This window comes from Nymphalis io, chromosome 17 (genome assembly GCF_905147045.1).
Source record: "Nymphalis io chromosome 17, ilAglIoxx1.1, whole genome shotgun sequence".
Classification (NCBI taxonomy): Eukaryota; Metazoa; Arthropoda; class Insecta; order Lepidoptera; family Nymphalidae; genus Nymphalis; species Nymphalis io.
Window position 1 is genome coordinate 2069223 of NC_065904.1, and position 20421 is coordinate 2089643.

A 20421-nucleotide genomic window follows, 5' to 3' on the forward strand; every position below is an offset into this window, starting at 1 on the left:
TATATATATACATACATACATACATATATTATATATTACATATGTATATATATATATAATAATCATAATTTTACATATTATTGAAATAAAACTTTTCTGCCACAAAAAGTGTTGCAAGTATTTTACATGTACAAAAATGAGTTTTATTTTTTTGTTCTTCATTGTGACTTATCTTCTTAAGATTTTCTCATGGTCATTGTTAGTATTGACAAATCAATAAAATTTGATGATAGAATTTTCAAGTAACGAATTTACAATAATATTGTATATAAGGCGGTGCTCCGATCGGTTGTGATTGTTTTGTAAATATATCGCTTTAACTTTAACGATTATTGTGATTTTTATTTATAATTTATTAATAATTAATTTTCCTATTTTATTATTTTTAATAAATACATTTTATAGTTATTCAGTGTTTTATTTATCAAAAATTTTTAAAATAAAATTAATATTATACTACATAATAAGTCTTATTTAGCTTCTTTGGATACTTTTAATTATTGAAAGTAACTTTGCTTGATCTGTAAGGAACCATTGCCAAAACTTCCTCAGGTTGTATTTGTCACTACTCTGTAAACAAATTTTAGTAATAAATAAAGATTGTGCCGTTATATATATATATATGTATATATAACGGCACAATCTTTATATATATATATATATATATATACAAATGGAGTTCAGAGTGCCAATGCGAGTTTTTAATTTATGTATACGGCCTTTTGTGTCTGTGTAATTATCGTTAACACTATCAAATGGCTATGGGAGATGGCCCAGTGGTAAGAACGCGTGAATCTTAACCGATGAACGTGGGTTCAAACCCGGGCAAGCACCTCTGAATTTTCATGTGCTTAATTTCTGTTATAATTCATCTCGTGCTTTTCGGTGAAGGAAAACATCGTGAGGAAACCTGCATGTGTCTAATTTCATCGAAATTCTGCCACATGTGTATTCCACCAACCCGCATTGGAGCAGCGTGGTGGAATAAGCTCCAAACCTTCTCCTCAAAAAAGGGAGAGGAGGCCTTAGCCCAGCAGTGGGACATTAACAGGCTGTTACTGTACTATCAAATAAGTATTAAACTTGCAAAAGGCACACAAGTCACCTTTACTTACTAGTAGATGCACGAGAGGGTAAATACTACTGAATTGTCAAGTCCTACTGAGAGTTTCTCAACAGAAAAACCCAATAACTTTTTATTTAGGCCTCCCATGAATTGAACCCAGGACATATAAGCTAGTCGTCTTTGGTCATGTTGGATCTGCCACCCCAACGACTTATGAATTATGATAGTATAAGCCCTACCACCAGTGCACACACACACTTGTGCACTGGTGGTAGGGCTTTGTGCAAGCTCATCTGGGTAGGTAACACTCATCAGATATTCTACCGCAAAACAGCAGTACTTGGTATTGTTGTGTTCCTGTTTGAAGGGTGAGTGAGCCAGTGTAATTACAGGCACAAGGGACATAACATCTTAGTTCACAAGGTTGGTGGCGCATTGGCGATGTAAAAGATGGTTAACATTTCTTACAATGCCAATATCTATGGGCATTGGTGACCACTTACCATCAGGTGGCCCATATGCTCGTCCGCCTTCCTATTCTATTAAAAAAAATATAGTTCGTACCAGTTACGGGAATCGACAGGTAAGACGTTATCAAATTACAATGTATTAAGTAATAACTCACCTTTATAGTATTAAATAAACCGCTAGTTTTAATAACCTTAGTGTCTACAGCGCTCATCTCCTCTCTCAACGAGTGACTCATAGCGGAAACACTTCTATCATAGCAGTTAGGTTGCTTCGTGCAGCCATCCCAGATGTAATCTCTCAATGGTTTCGCAGAGGATTCACTGTAAAAATTAATAACACTATTAAATAAATAATAATACTCGTATATTTTTTTGTAAAAATTCTATATGATACATAAAAGTAGTTTATTTTCGATATAATTTTGTTTTACTGACGTTAAAATTAAATAATATTCCTCAGGTTAGAGTGCCATCATAGAGCTGCTAATAAAAATGTAACAAAAGTAACAAACAAAATTTAAAAAAATGACATCATGAATGATATCATATTAATAAAAGATATATATGGTTCAAATATAGACAAATAGTTTTCTATCTAAATAAAAAAAGTACCCAAAAAATATATCTCCAATGATAAAATAATTATAATGTTTTTATTTAAATCAAAGTATGAAGTAAGTATGAAAATACTTTGATTTAAAGAATTAACTGAAGATTTTTAACAAAACAAATAAAATGACTTACATTTGAGCTAAATCTGCTTCCTTCGACTTGTAACCTTCATTTATATTATCATTCAACTCTTGAATATTATTTAGTAACTCATTGTAGAGCTTTATAGGTAGTAGGGTATCGTTACTGGGCTCCGAACCAAGTATAGAGACTAGTGTAGCGAGTAAAGTATTTGATGACTGTAGTTCTTTCTCAGCGGCTTCTTGTTCCGCGCATATGGCATTCATTGATTTCTGAAAAGATGTATAAATATGATACTTTTTAACGTACTTAATGATTGAATACATTATGATGGAATTAATTTAAATAAGACCTATCCTGTAAATATCTATTGGCTGAATAAATGTTGAAAGATTTGAGGAATCTGTATTAAGAAGAACGCAAATATTTAAGTAATATTTTTTTTATTTCTATACAAGTGATGTTTAATAATTGTCTGTTTTGAAATTGAAGATTATTATCAAACAGTTAAATATTAATCATACACGAGATGTGGCAAAAACTAGCATAACTGTCATTGTGTTACATAGATTACGTTAAAAAATCAGTTATTATAATGCTAATATTATTTATTTTATTTAGACTGGGTAAGTGATATAAAGTATGTGCGTGTGTGCGTGTGTGCGTGCGTACCGTGCGCGCGGCGGTAGGCGCGCGTGTGTGCGCGTGGTCTCGCAGCTCGGCGGCGAAGTGCAGTAGCTCCTCGGCCGCACGCAGTTCGCGCCGCAGCGCGCCGTACACGACCGCGTCCGCACGCAACGCGCGCCCGCACCACGCGCGCGCCGCCACCAGCGCCGCCTGCACCGCCCTGCGCACAAGGAAAAGGATCACTATACATCAGTACGCACTCGTACATCAGCATTATTTGGATTGAGATAAATTCTTAACATTGTTTTTAGTTAATAATCCAAATAATTCTGCACTGTTTCTATAAATTAAATATTTAATTAGTTGTTAATCAAACAAATTTAATATTCAATGTTTCAATTGTAGATAAGTGGACGGGCAAATGGGCTAACTGATGGTAGTTTCATACAAGTAGCAAAATATTATAAAAAAAATAATATTACCTTTAAATACTCCTCCACATTATTTATCAACATCGGTAATTTATGTTATTGAAAACGAAATATGTATTAATTTATTATTCACATACAATTTACTTAGCAGCAAAATATAACAGACATAAAAAAGAAGATAACAAACTCACTCTCTAACAGACAACGCAGATCTAGCAGTCATCTCCACGGCCAACCTGGTACGTCTATCTACATAGTGTTTAATGGCAGTCTGTAGCTGCTGCTCCAATATTGACTCTTCTTGCTCCAACAGCTCTACAGCACTCTGGGCTTCCATCGCACATACACTGGAAAAAATATATATTTCTTATTATTTTTTAAATTAAAAATCTGACTGATTAATTATTTTCAGCAGGCATATTTTAATTTAATTTAAATCATATTAATATAAACAAAAGTAATTAATTCATTTAATATAAATTACTGGATATAATAAAAGTGTTCCGGAACCACATGATTTAAACGAAATACTGATTGGTATATTAAATTAAGTAAATATATCGTTACATACGTTATTTGACTTGGATGAACATGATTATAGTTGGAAATAAGCAGCAGCTTAGCTTGCTCGCCACACAACTCTCCTTTTGTTTCTATGTAAGAGTATACTGCATCTGAAAGCCTGTGAAACAATTGTTATATTAACCTTTATAGTACACCAACTTATTGGCTAGTATTCATTTATCAAAGATTTTTATTATGGTTAGAAAGCTTTACCCATAATCGATAAATCCTGACTTCATATGGGTAAAATTATACAATTTAATATTATTACAATAATTTTACATTTCCCACCTTAAAAATTAAAATTTCCAAAAATTCTTTCGTAGCAAATGTTTCAACCTTTTAAATAAATCAACCAAATATAAAAAACTAAAAAATCTATAAAAGCAAAAAACAAACGAGGCATTTATTTTAAATAGTAATTTTAAAACAAAGCCAAATCAAAATTTAAGCTTATAAGTCTTGAGAAACTAGTTAAAATTATGTTAGAATACTACTATGAATATTATAATATGATAAGGTATTTACCATCGTTCCATATTCTTAGCTTCGGCTAAAGCAGTCCTTAAGTCTTCTTCGTTGATACTATCATTTTGCTTCTTGTTAAACTTCTTTGATGTGTACAAATCAAAGTGTGACTTAAATAGAGCTTGGGATTGTCTGTATGATTCAAAAGGACCAAATGTGAAAAATCTTTTGGATAATTCCTGAAAATATTTATAATATTAACATATTGCTGCAATAGCACAGTGGTTAGAAAAAAATAATCTTAACAGCAAACACGCCTTCCAATACAATGATTGTTTTAAGAAAAATTATATTTAAATCACTAATAAGAAATATAGATTCCATCAAGAAAAACTGACTCTGTAATTACTTTTTTCCACATATCTCGCTGCTTGAAAGTATGTATATATGAACTAACAGACTTAAATTTACAAAATTAGTAGATAAAAAGAGATAGAAGTACAGCCTACCTTATCTACAGCACAATTTCCATAAATGTTCAACACATCACCTATAATGTTGATAACATCATTGAAAATAGATTCCTCTTCCTCCGCCAACTGTATACACTCCTCACCAGCTTCTTTTTCATCTTCTGCACATTGCTGTAGAGCGGCATTTAACTTAGTCAGTTCCAATGTTAATTCTTCTTTTGTTGATCTAGAACCATGACATTTTATGCATAGCTGAAGTTGGAACAGGAAAGAGCACAAGAAGATGATATAATATTAATGCTTACAACAGTATATTAGAAAATATTGTAATTTTAAAATCACTTTTCTTCATTCAACCAAATCAATTGTTTTGTAATTAAATTTGTATTTTAAGCCCACAGTAACAGCCTGTTAATGTTCCTCCTCTCCCTTTCGAGGAGAAGGTTTGGAGCTTATTCCACTACGCTGCTCTAATGCGAGTTGGTTGGGTTGGGCAGGAAACCTGCATGTCTTCAATGAGATTTCATTGAAGACACATGCAGGTTTCCTCACAATGTTTTCCTTCCCCGTCAAACACGAGATGAATTATAAACACAAATTAAGCACATGAAAATTCAGTGGTGCCTGCCCGGGTTTGAACCCACGATCATCGGTTAAGATACACGCGTTCTAACCACTAGGCCATCTTGGCTATTTTAAACCCACATATAGAATTAATTATTATTACATTGTCTATCAATATAATGTAATATGTAAATGTATAATATTAAAGTTCTTCTAAATTAAATTCTGTGGACAATCTTAGGGTCTAGAAAACTGAAGACTTGATGCAAGATCTACTGCCAATTTCTTAATTAGTAATATTAGAAAAAAAAAGAAATTAATATTACTACAATTACTAGAAAAAAATATATTTTTTTATTAACCCAAACTAAGATGCAAGCCCAAGAGCTCGGTTATTCAAAATACAACCACAAGGTTAATTGTAAGCCTGTGGTGCCCGAGCGAGGTGATTATGTATTTTGAATCATTCCTACATAATAACACATTTGATATATAGCTGATAGATTGCCTTACTCATTCTGTGCTGTCAGTTCCTTAAGAATGATCTCTTGTTTTTCCAACATCATTAACTTTTCTTTCTGCATGCTGATATCAAGTTTAATGTCTTCTAATGAATCCTTATCTCCTGGTAGGCAAAGTCCTTCGAATTCGTTTTGAATAGAAATAATTTTACCCTCCAATTCATTCGGTGGCAATAATTTTCCCTTGGATTCTAATTCTGCATATCTGTTTTTTTATTTTTCTTATTATACAATATTAGGTATATACTTTAGTAAATATTTGGTTATGGAATAAAATACAGTTTATAAATTGCAAAAATCACTGAGGAACTAACGGCGTCACGGCGAAGTTTTTTGACAGAAAATACCACAATCCGCAGTCTGATCCAATATTAAGCTAACTACTAAAATAACGAGACAGTTAGTTATTTATGAGTTAGTTATATCCTACGCTGACTGATATAATTTTCTAAAGATAAATCAGAAAATACCTGTACTCCTCTCGTTCACTTAAAGCGTTATTTTGATCCAGGTTTTTATAAATCCACCGCAAAACAGCAGAGAAGTCTGGATCGTTTAACATCCATTCAAAGGATTTTTTGTAAGTATCTACACCTAGGCTATGGAGAAATGGCGTAAATTCTTCATCACTCATTTCGTTTAAGTAAATCATAATTACAAAACTTAATAAATTGTATTTTATTATACTGTTTTTTTTCTTTTCTGGCGCGTATAATGCTGTTTTTATAAACACCAATATTTTCCGTTATGACATTACCAGAACAAATTCAAATTTGAAACGTCAAAACTTTGATTTGACATTTGACATTGAGAAAAGACAATTACTAGGTACCTAAAACAATGAAATTAGTTTTTGTGCAGATTATAATATACAGTACGGAGAAAACTTTTACTACACATTTACTATATTTTATAATTATAATTTATTTTTTATAATTCTAATATCAATAAATATAATTAACTTAACTTTGTTTCTATGACCGCCTATACATACGTAGATTCGTAGATACGGCGTAGTAATGGCATTTTGTAACAGATGTCACGACTAGTGCTCTCGTTTTACAAGTATAATTTTTAGAAATAAATTCGTTATAATATTATGAAGTTTATAGCTTTGAACTCAACTAAAAATTATTATTCAGTTTAATTGTTTTTTTTTTTGTACAAATTGCTTAAGTTACTTTATTATTTGTGAATATAAAGATTTCTGTGTTGCAAATAATCCAACCCAGGATAAAATATTTTTCGTGACTAAACTATTAAATTTTAATAATTATATTCAGAAGCTGTGAGAGAGTTCTACAAGTCTTTCGCATTATATAATATACCAAAATTGTGGTTTATCTGATATACTGATACTGCAGCGTTGAAAAGTGTTCCGGGTTCAGGCTGAGCATTGTGTCCTCGACTACGCTGTATGAAAAATAGACATCAGACAAACATATAAACATAGTAACATAATCTTTGTTAGACGTGAAACTTTAACCTATAATAATATTATACCTGCATATAAATCGGATTACTTAGCATAATATCAATAAAATCAATTTCATATGACGTCATGTCAATCTCTCCGTACCATGGTACTCGGCTAGTTTTCACAGAAATATAATGTGACTTATCTATGAAACACAAATGCCGTCGCGAGCTCGTGCAAGAGCGACGGAGTTTTCATGTAAATTACTCTAAGTCCGGACCTACTCAGGGATCTAAAACCTCTGGCCACTCTGACATTTAAGGCTCTCCCATTCCAAAACGGTTAGAGTAATATTATATTATTTTTGGCTGGGCAGTACCCCTCATCTAATTGAAAAATTATATTATTTTTAATTGCCGACACCTTGTAGGCCAAGGCATAAATTCAGGCCTGTTTACTTATAATTCATCTCCTTGTAGCCGGTGAAGGAAAACATCGTTCATAAAACTGCTATTCTATGAAATTCTACCACACGTCAAACATTGAAACAGTTCCGAACTAAGGTCCAAATCATCTCCTCAAGAGGAGTGAAAACCTTTGCCCACGAGAGAGACACTTAGAGGCTGTTACTGTTTTATAACATGTTATATATTATAAACCTCATCGGCTTGATATTTTCAATCGTTAATTAATCTCCTTGCATATTTTTAAACAAACATACTAATAAAGGATCAACTGACGCGTTCAAAATAAGGGTTGTAAATCATTCAATTAATGTGACATAAAAATGAAGGAAGACTCTGCAATTGGTCCATTAGCCAATCAGAGGCCCCTCTGTTTTGGCATATCCTCGTACTTGAACGAACTGTAAGTTCAAGGTTACATCGTGTTTGAGGTCCAAGTATACACGACACATATATACTGTTAAATTTGTTTTTTTTTTTTAAGATAATTATAAGCAGCTTTATTGTCTTCTAGCTATCCATACAGGTAAAATTCATACAAAGTTACAACTTTTACCCTTCAAGTTGAAATTTCCTTAAAACCTTTCCTAGATGATTCTTAATTGATGCAAAAATCTATAATAGAACCCAATGTTCCAAATCTCAGCTTTCGACATAAAATACAGACTATTTTATAAGTATTGGTATGTTCAATGTGTCTTTTTTTCTGTCGTTATTATTACCCAAGATACTTGAAAAGGAGATAAATAAAGTTTTGGCTATTGATAATCTTTATTAACTTGATTTTTAATTGATTAATAATTAATTTGATTAACTTTAATTAATCTCTGTCAGCATGACCTGAATTAAATATGTATTAATAAGTTTTATTTCCGGTAATGCAAGAGTACGCATGGACTGAATAAACTGTATATTCATGTAGACAAAAAAAAATACATTATTTCGGTTTGCAGGCTGCAAAAAAATTATACAATATCTTGAGACACTATTCACACAGGGCCGTCTGATCCCAAACTAAGCATAGCTTGTAATATGAATACCAGACAACTGATGTACTACATATAATACTTTTCTTTTGTAAATACATACTTATATAGATAATTACACCCAGACTCAGGACAAACAGACATGGTCATGCACACAAATCTTAATATAAATAAATTACTGGCCTTTGTTTCAAATCATAAAATATAATTTATCAATTATAAGTCGAACAAAGTACTTAAAATACATGACACAAATTACTGTATATTATACATACGTATATTTATTTATTTATAATAGATACGCATAAGAATCATGAAACTTATATTTACTTATACTTGATTTCTTGACCTTTCGCCGGATAATGTACAATGTAATAGTAAATAAGAATGGCATATTTTCTAATAAATATTTTCAATAATATTTTATTGCTCGCCTTAGAATAAAATATTGACTTAAACTAGCTTCGAACGTAATTCTGTATCATAAATAAACAAATTGTATTTAATTAATTACTTTACAAATCAATCTAAGGCCAATCAAAAATACATGAATGCTACAGCTAATAACATTACTATAATGTAAAAATAATAACAAATAAATAATTAAGTAACATCATTCTTGTATCGCAGACGATGTTTAAAAGTGAGCTTCGATGAAACCTTTCAAATGTGTACAGGAAGCTTGTTCCAAAGCTTAACAGCACGAACAGTGAAAGATTTAGAAAGAAAACCAGAGCTATGAATAAAAAACGTATGTAAGAGCGACTTGAGCGAAGTCGCAGTACTAATGGCCAGGTAGTTATTGTATATCCTGATCAGTGATCTACTTTAATAGTCTAGTTGCTAGACAATGGGCCGTTTAAAAGTTTCTGGGTGCGGAGGGGGCACAGGGTGCGGTCCGCACCGGGCGGCGCTTTGGCGGGCGGATTTCTTGGGAGCCGTAAAAATTGTTTAACTGTGGAATAAAATGTAATATTGTCAATGATTTTTATTCGTTTTTTTACATACATATTGTTCATGTAATTTTCACTCTTCTACATATAATTCTTCTATTATTCTCTTATTAAATAACACTAGCCGTGTTATTTAATAAGAGTTTTAGAGTGCGCCAATTTTTTTAAATAACTAATTGCAAAAATAAAAGGGCGGCAAATTTGGATTTCTATTAACCTATGTTAGCCACTGCTTCTAGGCTGTATGTAATGTGGTTAAAATGTTAACTTTACTTATATCACTTCCAATGTCACGTCTGTTCCGTGTATGTATCGTTTGATATAATAGTGGATGTCACTTCGTATAGAGTTGGTGCTGTGGGCGTCAAATGCTATTGAAGTTAAGCTAACTTTGCTTCTTCAACTGCTGACAGCGTTTTCTATGGGCTGTATGTCCATTGTAAAACAACGAGACGTGAAAATTCTTTAAATATCCCTCAATTAAATATTATTAAAAAAATACTGTTGTGTTTTATTAATTAAAATAAGTAGCGAGAATTATAAGATATTTTTTCTTGGCATTTAAGTTTATTTTATTTTAAAAAGTCAATTTATTATTTTTCTAACAATTTATTTTTTAAACACTAATAAATAGGCATATTAATGATAGAAAATTAATAAATACAATATCAGCACCTAACATATTGGCACTCGATCAAAATCCACTCACATACACAATCAATTTTATGTCTTTAAAAACTGTTTTGTTTGAGAAGCTGCCTGAGATTAAATCTTCCCGAATGTGACAAGAAAATACGCAAACGTGTATTAATAACATTAATTAAAAAATAGTAATGTATTATATTTTGAAATGATATGAATACGCTTAACAAATTTAACAAAGAAGCCAGAACCGCTGCTTAAAATAAAAAATCAGTTGTACATTAAAATAATTAAGCCAGAAAATGAATTTAGATATATATATGTTTGTTTGTATGTTAGTCGACTTTGTTTCTCAAGCGGCAGTGGTGTCTAGCTTCTAGATTTTTCTCGATTGGTTCAAACATGATGTATGATAGTAATGTTATGGGCGGATGGTACCTACACCACACGAGTAACTTGCATAAAACCAAGTAAATAACCTCAATATTTTTTGCCAATAGAAACGTCGCATTAAAATTCAAACTTGAAATTTAATTCTTATTTTTTAAATTTGTCACATCAAAAAGTCTTTGATTATAATCATTTTCTGAGCTATTATTAATGACCTTTCTTTCTTCACAGTGTAATGGAAACATTTCTAATAGACAATAGATTTATATAGGAAGTAGGCGCCGTAAAGCATCCTTGACAGCAACGAGTCGTCGCTAGAAAAACAATAGAGCACGTCTGGCCCAGTCTTAACGTTTGCCAAGTTAGAATTGTGTATCTGTGACTAATTTTACACCTTATATAAATGGATTAGAAACTATAATCGTTTGAATTAATATAAGCTGATTACAGTATTTTCTGTTTAATGTAACCACTTCACTGTGTATCAAGTGAATGAACAGTTTGACTTGCTCATCGCATATGAGAGCCTGGTACTTAACTTATGTATTGATTTTTATAAGAAATAAAAAACGATTTTTTTTATTAATTGATTATAAATGTATATATATGGGCATCGTTGAACCTGATTGTTTCATGAAAGAAAAAAATGGTTAATATATATAATTAAGAAATAACAAATTCAATTTAATAAGGTTTTTTTGGAGTTTTAAATCATTTGCGGTGAATGATTAGCGATAGGACTATCATTTAGGTTTATCGCTAAAAAGTCCCTTCCGTAACAGCCTGTGAATGTCCCACTGCTGGGCTAAAGGCCTCCTCTCCTCTTTTTGAGGAGAACTGTGGTAAGAACGCGTGAATCTTAACCGATAATCGTGGATTCAAACCCGGGCAAGCACCACTGAATTTTCATGTGCTTAATTTGTGATTATAATTCATCTCGTGCTTTACGGTGAAGGAAAACATCGTGAAGAAACCTGCATGTGTCTAATTTCACTGAAATTCTGCCACATGTGAATTCTACCAACCCGCATTGGAGCAGCGTGGTGGAATAAGCTCCAAACCTTCTCCTCAAAAGTCCCTAAATAAAACTAATAAAAAAAAGTTTGCATTTATTTATTTTAAAAATATATTAACTGTTTATTTTTTAACAAAGCTATTCCTGGTTCGTGCCGATGGAATCTATTTGGGTGATAAAGCATAGCGGTGTATGTCAGCGTGTCAGTTTGTTTATGTAGGCGTCTTCTAGTTCAAGACCAATTGAATACAGGATGAATGGAGCAGGAAAGTTAAGTGAAAGTGTGTCATTTGATATATTGAGTGGCAAGTTAAGTACTTACCGCGAATTAATACTTACTTTGATTTTTTAAATGCTAGCAATCTTCTGTCTACCTTTCTCCTGCAGATGTCACGAAGTTGCTTGAATTTACTAATATCATCGTATGAATTTATATCTTTGTCCAAAAATATTAAAAAAATGCCGCAAAATTTTCGTATAATTATATTGTCTTTAGAATAAACCAACAACCAGCGATGACAATATATAATCCGGAACTATCATAAGCGCTATGAGGCGTTTAGGTTATCGACATAATCCTTTAACATATTTCAAATTTTAAATATCGCCTTTATATACATCTTCGATTCGCTCATTGTCAGATGCAAATACGATTTTTGGCAGTTAAAATAGGGTTTAATAATTATTTAATTTATTAAACCTGACTATTATAACGTTATTTAATAAATTATTTTTTAGACACGCGATACATCTAGTATGTGCATGGTTTTTCTATGCAGTGGTTATTATTTAATATTTACCATTGAAATAAATAAATGAAAATCATTAACATGGCTTTGTTTGCACAAAAAGCACAAAACGCCTGGGTAGACTTTAATGAGTGGTAGACTATTTAATCATAGTCTACCGCCAAACAGCAATACGTAATGTATAATATAATAGTTGTGTGCTGGTTTGAAGGATAAGTTGAACCAGTGTAATTACTGGCACAAGGGATATAAATCTTAGTTCCCAAGGTTTGTGGCGCACTAACAATGTAAGGGATAGTTAATATTTCTTACAGTACCAATATCGCTCGTTATATGTAAACGCTCATCAGGCGTCCCATTTGTCCCTATCTATTTATTTTCAAAACCCAGGTCGAGCCAATAAAAGGTTATTGAATTTTTCTATCGAAAATTTTCAGTGGCAGCCCGGAGTCTGGAAGTTGGAAGTGTGTACACTCCCATGCCTCGGAAAGCACGAAAAACCGTTAGCTGAACTCAGATTGCTGTCCCATCGGATTAAGAGAATTAGGAAAAAGAGAGTGCACCTGTGTTTGAGCACACGCTTGTGCGCTATAATATGTTCTACAGTGTTCTGCAGTGGCCGAAATCGGTTTGGAAGACATTATAATTATTAATAGAGTACTATTACCCATACGGGGAGAAGCCGTCTCAACGTCTGTACTTCCCTCGATGTGATCGTGAATTGCTTGTTATATTAGATTTCTAATAATGTTACAATAAATATGAAGTACAAATGTATAGGATTTTTAATTAGGTACTTGAATTTAGAATTATAATGACAATGACATTTGTGTGGTTCAATATGGCGGCTGTCAGCTGTCATGTTGTAAACCATTTGTCAGTTATTTCGTATTCAAGTTTTCGTTTCAATTTTTAATTTAAAAACACTCCATGAGCCTCTGTTCCACGCCTCGTACTGTTTGTTAAGTCAGTCCGGATTATCTCTTTTACGTTTAGATTTATAACAAAGACATTTCTTCTAAACCAACGCCGTGGTTATAGGGTTGCCAGCTACGTGATATCGGAATTAAACAAGCATTTCTTCAATTCTCGAAAGTCAGGCAAAAAATGTGACCTTTGATTATAAATGGTTAAGTGACTCTCAATAATAAGTTTTCCAAAAGGTCTGTCTTTTAATTTAATATTTTGCGATTGATTTTTAATTGGAACCTCTATATTAATTATTTAATACAACTCTAAGCTAATATAAGCAATATAAGTATACTAGGTTTGCATAACAACCTACTTAGTTTTTAAATATCATATTCTAGTTTAAAGTTATTTTTTAAATATAATTGGTTATATTTAAAAAATAACTTTAAACTAGAATATGATATTATTATTTAAATAATATATTTTATTATTTAATGATTACATATTACGCGTCTGTTTAAAACTTACCTGTTTAAAAACATTGAGTACTCTTGGACCAAAACGCCAAAAATTATCCATTGTGAAAATTGTGGCTTAAACCATATATCGTATATACCTATTATACAAATCCTATAGATTTTTTATTAATGACGAAATAAATTAAAAAACTTCGTTCGTTATTGAATATATTATTGGAAATTTATTTAGGATGGATCCTAAATTAAATTCTTCGTCACAGGTTCTTTCTCAGAAGCTAATAACAAATGAGTTTATTTATAGTTCGAGAACATCACAAATCACTCTGCGCGTGCGCCGCTCGGCTGTTTATCTTTCACCTTTCAAGCTAACCTGTCGCCGCCATGTTAGTTTTTTGACACTTCACTTCGTCTATTTTCGGTAAAAAGCAATTTAAAAGTTACTATCACTAAAATTTTATTATTAATATTGTAAAAAACATAAAATATGAAGTGTGATGAAATGTTTTATTACCTTTTTATGAGTGACTTAATAAATGAATACTTCCAGAAATTAAATTTAAACATATCTTTACCGTTATTAATTATTATTAGCCAGTTGTGCCGAGATGGCCCAGTGCTTAGAACGCGTGAATCTTAACCGATGATCGTTGGTTCAAACTCAGGCACCACTGGAGTTTCAATTTGTATTTATAATTAATCTCGAGCTGGACGGTGAAGGAAAACATTGTGAGAAAACCTAGATGTGTTTAATTTCACTGAAATTCTGCCACATGTATATGCCACCAATCCGCATTGGTATAAGCTCCAAAACTGTCTCCTCAAACAAGGAGAGGAGGCCTTAACCCAGCAGTGGGACATTCACAGGCTGTTACTGCACTGTACTATTAGTCTGTAAAGTAAAATTAAGGTTAATTAATTAAAGAAAAAAACAATTGTTTGAATACGTTTCTCTTATATACAAAAAAGAAATGGTACTGCTCAGGCCTTGGGTTGTAGCGTGATGAGATGCCAAGATATAGTTTTGCGAAACTACCTCTGTCTGTTTGTCCGTTACACTTTCATGGCTAAACCACAGAACCGAGATTTTGATGAAATTCGAATTAAATCCAACATAAGCCATAAGGAAGGACGTAGGCTAGTTTTTTATACCTTACACACTGCCCCGCCTACACGTGGGCGAAGTTGCGGAAAAAACTAGTTGGAGATATTTTAGTACAGGATTTAAATCAAAGTAAGAGTAAGTTACATTAAGTTGTTAACAGCTGTGTATAAATGTTAAATGAAATGTATAAATGAATATTATTATACAAATTACTTCACTAAATAAATATATAAACCACGCTGAAAGTTATTTAAACATGTAAACTATACGATCTGATTTATAATGATAACGGATCTATTTTATTTTTAAACAGAAAACGTTAGTATTCGATTACAGCTAATGCATATTTGACGTGACGTTACATATTTATGCATTGGAGACAGAATTAGATGAACGTCTATATAAGTCTCTATCTCTCTCTATAAGTATCTATATAATAACGGCGCGTGACATTAATAAATAATGAAAATCAGTTAATTTGGAAAGTTATAATTAATTTTTTTATCGTTGGTAATTTTTTTTTTTAGAATAGGAAGGCGGACGAGCATATGAGCCACCTGATGATAAGTGGTCACCAACGCCCATAGACATTGGATTTGTAAGAAATGTAAACCATCGCTTACATCACCAATGCGTCACCAACCTTGGGAACTAAGATGTTATGTCCCTTGTGCCTGTAATTACACTGGCTCACTCACCCTTCAAACCAGAACACAACAATACCAAGTACTGCTGTTTTGCGGTAGAATATCTGATGAGTGGGTGGTACCTACCCAGACGAGCTTGCACATAGCTCTACCACCAGTATTTAATTATTATCTCCTTTGTTTATTAGAGCGGATAACACCGAATGGAGTTGCGTTGTCACGACGAGCGAACGTCATGTCAATCATCGACTGGTTGACAGCGGTGGTACGCGGTGATCAACGCAAACCCATTCGCTCTAAATCGCTAATTATTAGTGTAATCTCTCATTGTATAAGAAACTGAAGTGTCTGTAATTAAAATAGTAACAAAAATTAACATTGTAGTTCACTTATTTTAACGTTTCCTGAGCATAACGCACCACCTCGGACTCACGAGTTTACAAATCAACAATTAAATCCAATAGCAAGGCTTCCCGACGTCCCGTTATATATACATATATATATTATAATAAAACGAGCCGGGGGGACTACTTACCCTATGTCCTTTTCTGTACCCCTGATAACGTGTATGGAAAATTTCAAGATTATCGGTTGACTAGTTAAGGCGTGAAATCGTTAAAAACAAACTCAGTTTCGCTTTATAATATTAGTAAGGATGTAAGTAAAAAATACACATATCGTATTATTTTAGTGTTGATGTCGTCTCCCTGACTGATTTCGATCATGCTCAGCGAATAGCCCACTATGTAGGAAATATTAAAGGTGTACTTTCGATTCCCTCCGTCTCATGATGCAACGACGATAATCTGATACGACCGGAGAACGCTCAGGCGCAGAACGAACGACTTTACGTGGTTTCGGAGCCGTAGTGTTACACACTACCAACGACCAAACTTCGAGATGCTACAGAAAAATCCAATTATTATTATTGTTTCGACCCAGGACTACGACCTAACCAGACCAACGAAGCAGGCAGGCAGACGAAATAGAAAATAACGATTCTCAGTTATAATTAAATTCGCTGTTTTAACAATGAGCTAAGAATTTTATTTAAATATGTTATTTTTGTTGTGAAATCGATTAAAATAATAACAGTAATTATTTCAAAAGTATTGTAAAATGAATAGCCGAGATAGCATAGTGGCTGAAACACGTGCACCGTAACGAAAGATTGCGGGTTCAAAACCGAACAGAGTTTTCATCAGCTTAACTTGTGATTAAAATTAATACTCGACGGAGAAGGAAAGCATCGTTCGGATATGTTTAATGAGATTCTGCTACACGTGTGTTAGGAATATGTCAAAACTATAAAAAGTACTAAAAATTGATCTATGATCACATCTCAATATATATCTTAAGGTAGCATTGACAGTCTGCCTCAAGTACCTGTAAGGTCTATGTCAATTAACTCAGTCATAATTAATACGTTAATAATATATAGAGATATAAACAAAGACTAAGAACTAATAATAACCAATACACTGTGTACCAAACCCGCATTGGATCAGCGTGGTGGGCTCCAAGTCTGCGCTTTAAGAGAAGACCTTGGCAATCATGGAACATTCTTGCATTATTTCTATATACTTACCTATAAATGAAAAGTGACTATGCCTTAACTTACGTATAAGGATATCGTATTTTTGAATGATTGGAACTCGACACTAATGCTTTTGTCTCATGGACTTAAAGCATTCCATATTTGTTTGAGCAGTTTTCCATATTTGTTTGATTAGCATAATTGGTGGAGCCGTTTGTGCAACCTAGGTATGGTAGGTCAATGCCCTGGATTATTTATTCTATGTATGACGTCGTTAGTATTAGGTGTGTTTATTGAAATGAGTATTATCGTAAATGATAGGGTTGTCACTTCTGGTCGTACGTTTATATAATGTTTATAAAATGGTGGACATATATCCTAAAATATTTTTGTTTAAAAATATTTTTTATGTTTTCCGTTTTTGTAAACTAGCAAAACTATTTTTTTTAACATAAACAATTTCAACAATAAAATAGCTACTACTTGGTGGTAGGGCTTTGTGCAAGCCCGTCTGCGTAGGTACCCGCTCATCACATATACCACCAAACAGCAATATTTAGTATTTTTGTATTCCAATTGGAGGGGTGAATGAACGGGTGTAACTGCAGGCACAAGAGACGAAGTATCATAGTTTCCTAGTTATATTTCAATGGCTATGGACGGTGGCGACGGTGGCGGCCCATTACCGCGTCCACTTACTTATTAAAAAAAAACATAGCATAAGTTTCGTATATTTAAATAAAAAAATTCTTAATTAGATTCCCATCCTGTGACAATATAACAATAAATAACTATGTAGGTAGGACGAGTGAAGTGGATTTGCACCCGCGCAACCGCTTATACACTATAAAAAAGTTCACGCGCAGATGACCCTAGTTATTCTTCCCGGATCTGATTTTAAAAAGTCCTGCGGCGATGGGGTGAATGCATTGGGGTCGAGGTATCGATGTACTGAGGCTTTAGTTGACACCCTGCACGTAGGCGGCTAGGCGAGAGTGGTCGCTCCCGGAACCGACAGAGGCGGAGTTCTGGGTTCGGCAGCACGGCTGGTGACAAAGCTGCTTTCGTCTGCATAGAGGAGGGGTCTAGAAAAGGTGGCCCAAACATAGTCCGTCTCTTCCATCATCTAGGTGCTAAGCCGTGGGCGCCTGGACATCGATAAATGCGGTAGAAAGAATAAGCGAACTAAAACATTTTACATTCATTACTCAACAACTTTACCACGAGAAGAAAAGAGAGACCTAAGCCATCCTACATATATACATACAACACTGCGGGCCAACTGTATTGTAACACGTGTCGTAGGGTTTTTAAAACCAAATTTGGTATAGCGAGCAACATTAGGGCTCATGCTAGAAATAACAATTAATTTCTAGGGTCGCCGTCATCGAAATCGATGAGGAGGACTATAATATATATATATATATATATATTAGACTCTAAAACCTCTATGTATGAGAAACAGAAGACTCTGTAATATGTATGAATTATGTACATAAATAACGGCTGTTTAAATTAAACTGTGCCATTCCTAATTAGAGTAATTTCGCGAGTTGATTATTTTAGCAGCATTTTGTCACGGGTCGAGGGGTCATCGAACTTGCACCATCTGCTATTTACAATGCCCTTTTTAGAATCGTTAACTGATTACGATTCAGTCAAAAGAGGAGTTATGCTTTTGATCTTTTGTCAATTATATGTATAAATATTATATTAATATGCCTACGCAATAATCTGGGTTACGTATTCTCAAATAGCAAGAATTTAGCTTCGTTTCAAAAATGTACAAAAATACAAATGTCTATCATGATATTTTTTTATGTTCCGATCCCGCAAATATTACCGTATAAATAAAAAGATATAAATATAATAATAACTTTTTAATTTTTATTAAGTTTGTGTTTAGTATATCATTACAAACTAAGAGTACACGCCTAAAAAATACACATTATACCATTGTAATTAAAAATGAAACATTTTGGTTTGAAAAACAGAAAATTTAGATTTTTTTGAATATTTAAGGTTTCTAATGGTGATCATGATTAATTTTAGAATCACTTTTTTATTTTGTTACGTAGACGGAATACAGAAGTATCTTGACACGTCTGAATTATTTCAAAAAAATAATTGGCCGAGTTATATAATACCACCACAGACAAAAAAAAACAGCTGTACTATTTATTTTGCAGTCTGACAAGATTCCCACAAAGACTCGTTAAATACACGTAAAGTTATAAACCAACTTACGAAAATCTAGGACGATGATATTTAAAAAGTAATTAAATGGGCTGTAAACATACTGATCTCGTTATTACTGCTAAAATATAAATAAAAATAAGACAAGAATCCAACAGATTCGAGCAACGTGTAAGCAACTGTACTTGGTGGTAAGCCTTTGCTTAGTAAATTTAGTTCTCAAGGTTGGAGGCGGATTGGTGATATAAGGTATGACGGGGCGGTTGGCGTGGTTAGTAGATACTTGTCTTTCACGCCGAAGGTTGTGGGTTCGATTCCCACCCAGGACAGACATTTGTGTGCATGAACGTGTCTGCTTGTTTTGAGTCTGGGTGTAATTATCTATATAAGTGTATATTTACAAAAGAAAATAGTATATGTAGTATATGAGTTGTCTAGTTTCTATAGTACAAGCTCTGCTTAGTTTGGGATCAGATGGCCGTGTGTGAATAATGTCCTAGGATATTATTATAAAAAAAGGTATGATGAATATTTCTTATAGTGTGATTGTTTGGTGGTGGCGACCACTTACCATCAGATGGAAAAGGAAACAAAAAACGGGCCAACTTTTTTAGGAGGTCTTTCCCATAATCTAAGATGAATGTATGATAAGTATCGCTCACACATTGAATATACCTATATAATATCTACTACTTGTTATACCCGGACGAATTCAGTACGGGCCGCTAGTGTTTAATAATATACAAACTGTAAAATAAAATGCACTCAGAAGCATTTCACTTTTCCATAATTTAATGCAGTTTGCTAGGTTAGCAACAGAATTGTTTTCATACTCTTTAGGGGTGTAAAAGCCTTAATTACCCTGCAAAAAGTAATCGATAGAGAAGTACCGATAGCAAACAATCAACGAAGCGGTAAAAATTGGCTGTAAACACTCGATCGATGTAACCCAGAATTAAATGGTGAACGATATAATAAAGAGGTCATCATCATCATCACCCTTTTCGCGTCCACTGCTGGACATAGGTCTCTCCAATGGCACGCCACTGAGCTCG

The 20421-nt window shown here is 33.1% G+C and overlaps 1 protein-coding gene across 1 annotated transcript; it reads right to left on the reverse strand.

Annotated features, from left to right (window-relative positions):
* Nucleotides 1-127: 127 nt before the first annotated feature.
* Nucleotides 128-6615, reverse strand: LOC126774976 (augmin complex subunit dgt3). Its single transcript, XM_050496668.1, has 10 exons — nt 6348-6615; nt 5870-6082; nt 4829-5018; nt 4380-4558; nt 3859-3969; nt 3479-3634; nt 2902-3076; nt 2281-2501; nt 1692-1857; nt 128-570 (listed from the first exon to the last, which is right to left on the reverse strand). The coding sequence occupies exons 1-10, from the start codon at nt 6527-6529 to the stop codon at nt 475-477; spliced, it is 1689 nt and encodes a 562-aa protein (XP_050352625.1). The 5' UTR covers nt 6530-6615; the 3' UTR covers nt 128-474.
* Between the last annotated feature and the right edge of the window lie 13806 nt (nt 6616-20421).

Excerpts from the sequence above, each read along its gene's own strand:
- LOC126774976 (XM_050496668.1), bottom strand. The coding sequence starts at position 6,529 with ATGATTTACTTAAACGAAATGAGTGATGAAGAATTTACGCCATTTCTC. Across the intron at positions 3,970-4,379 it reads GCTAAGAATATGGAACGATG|GCTTTCAGATGCAGTATACT; the intron begins GTAAATACCTTA and ends ATTGTTTCACAG. Across the intron at positions 1,858-2,280 it reads GAAGCAGATTTAGCTCAAAT|TGAATCCTCTGCGAAACCAT; the intron begins GTAAGTCATTTT and ends TAATTTTTACAG.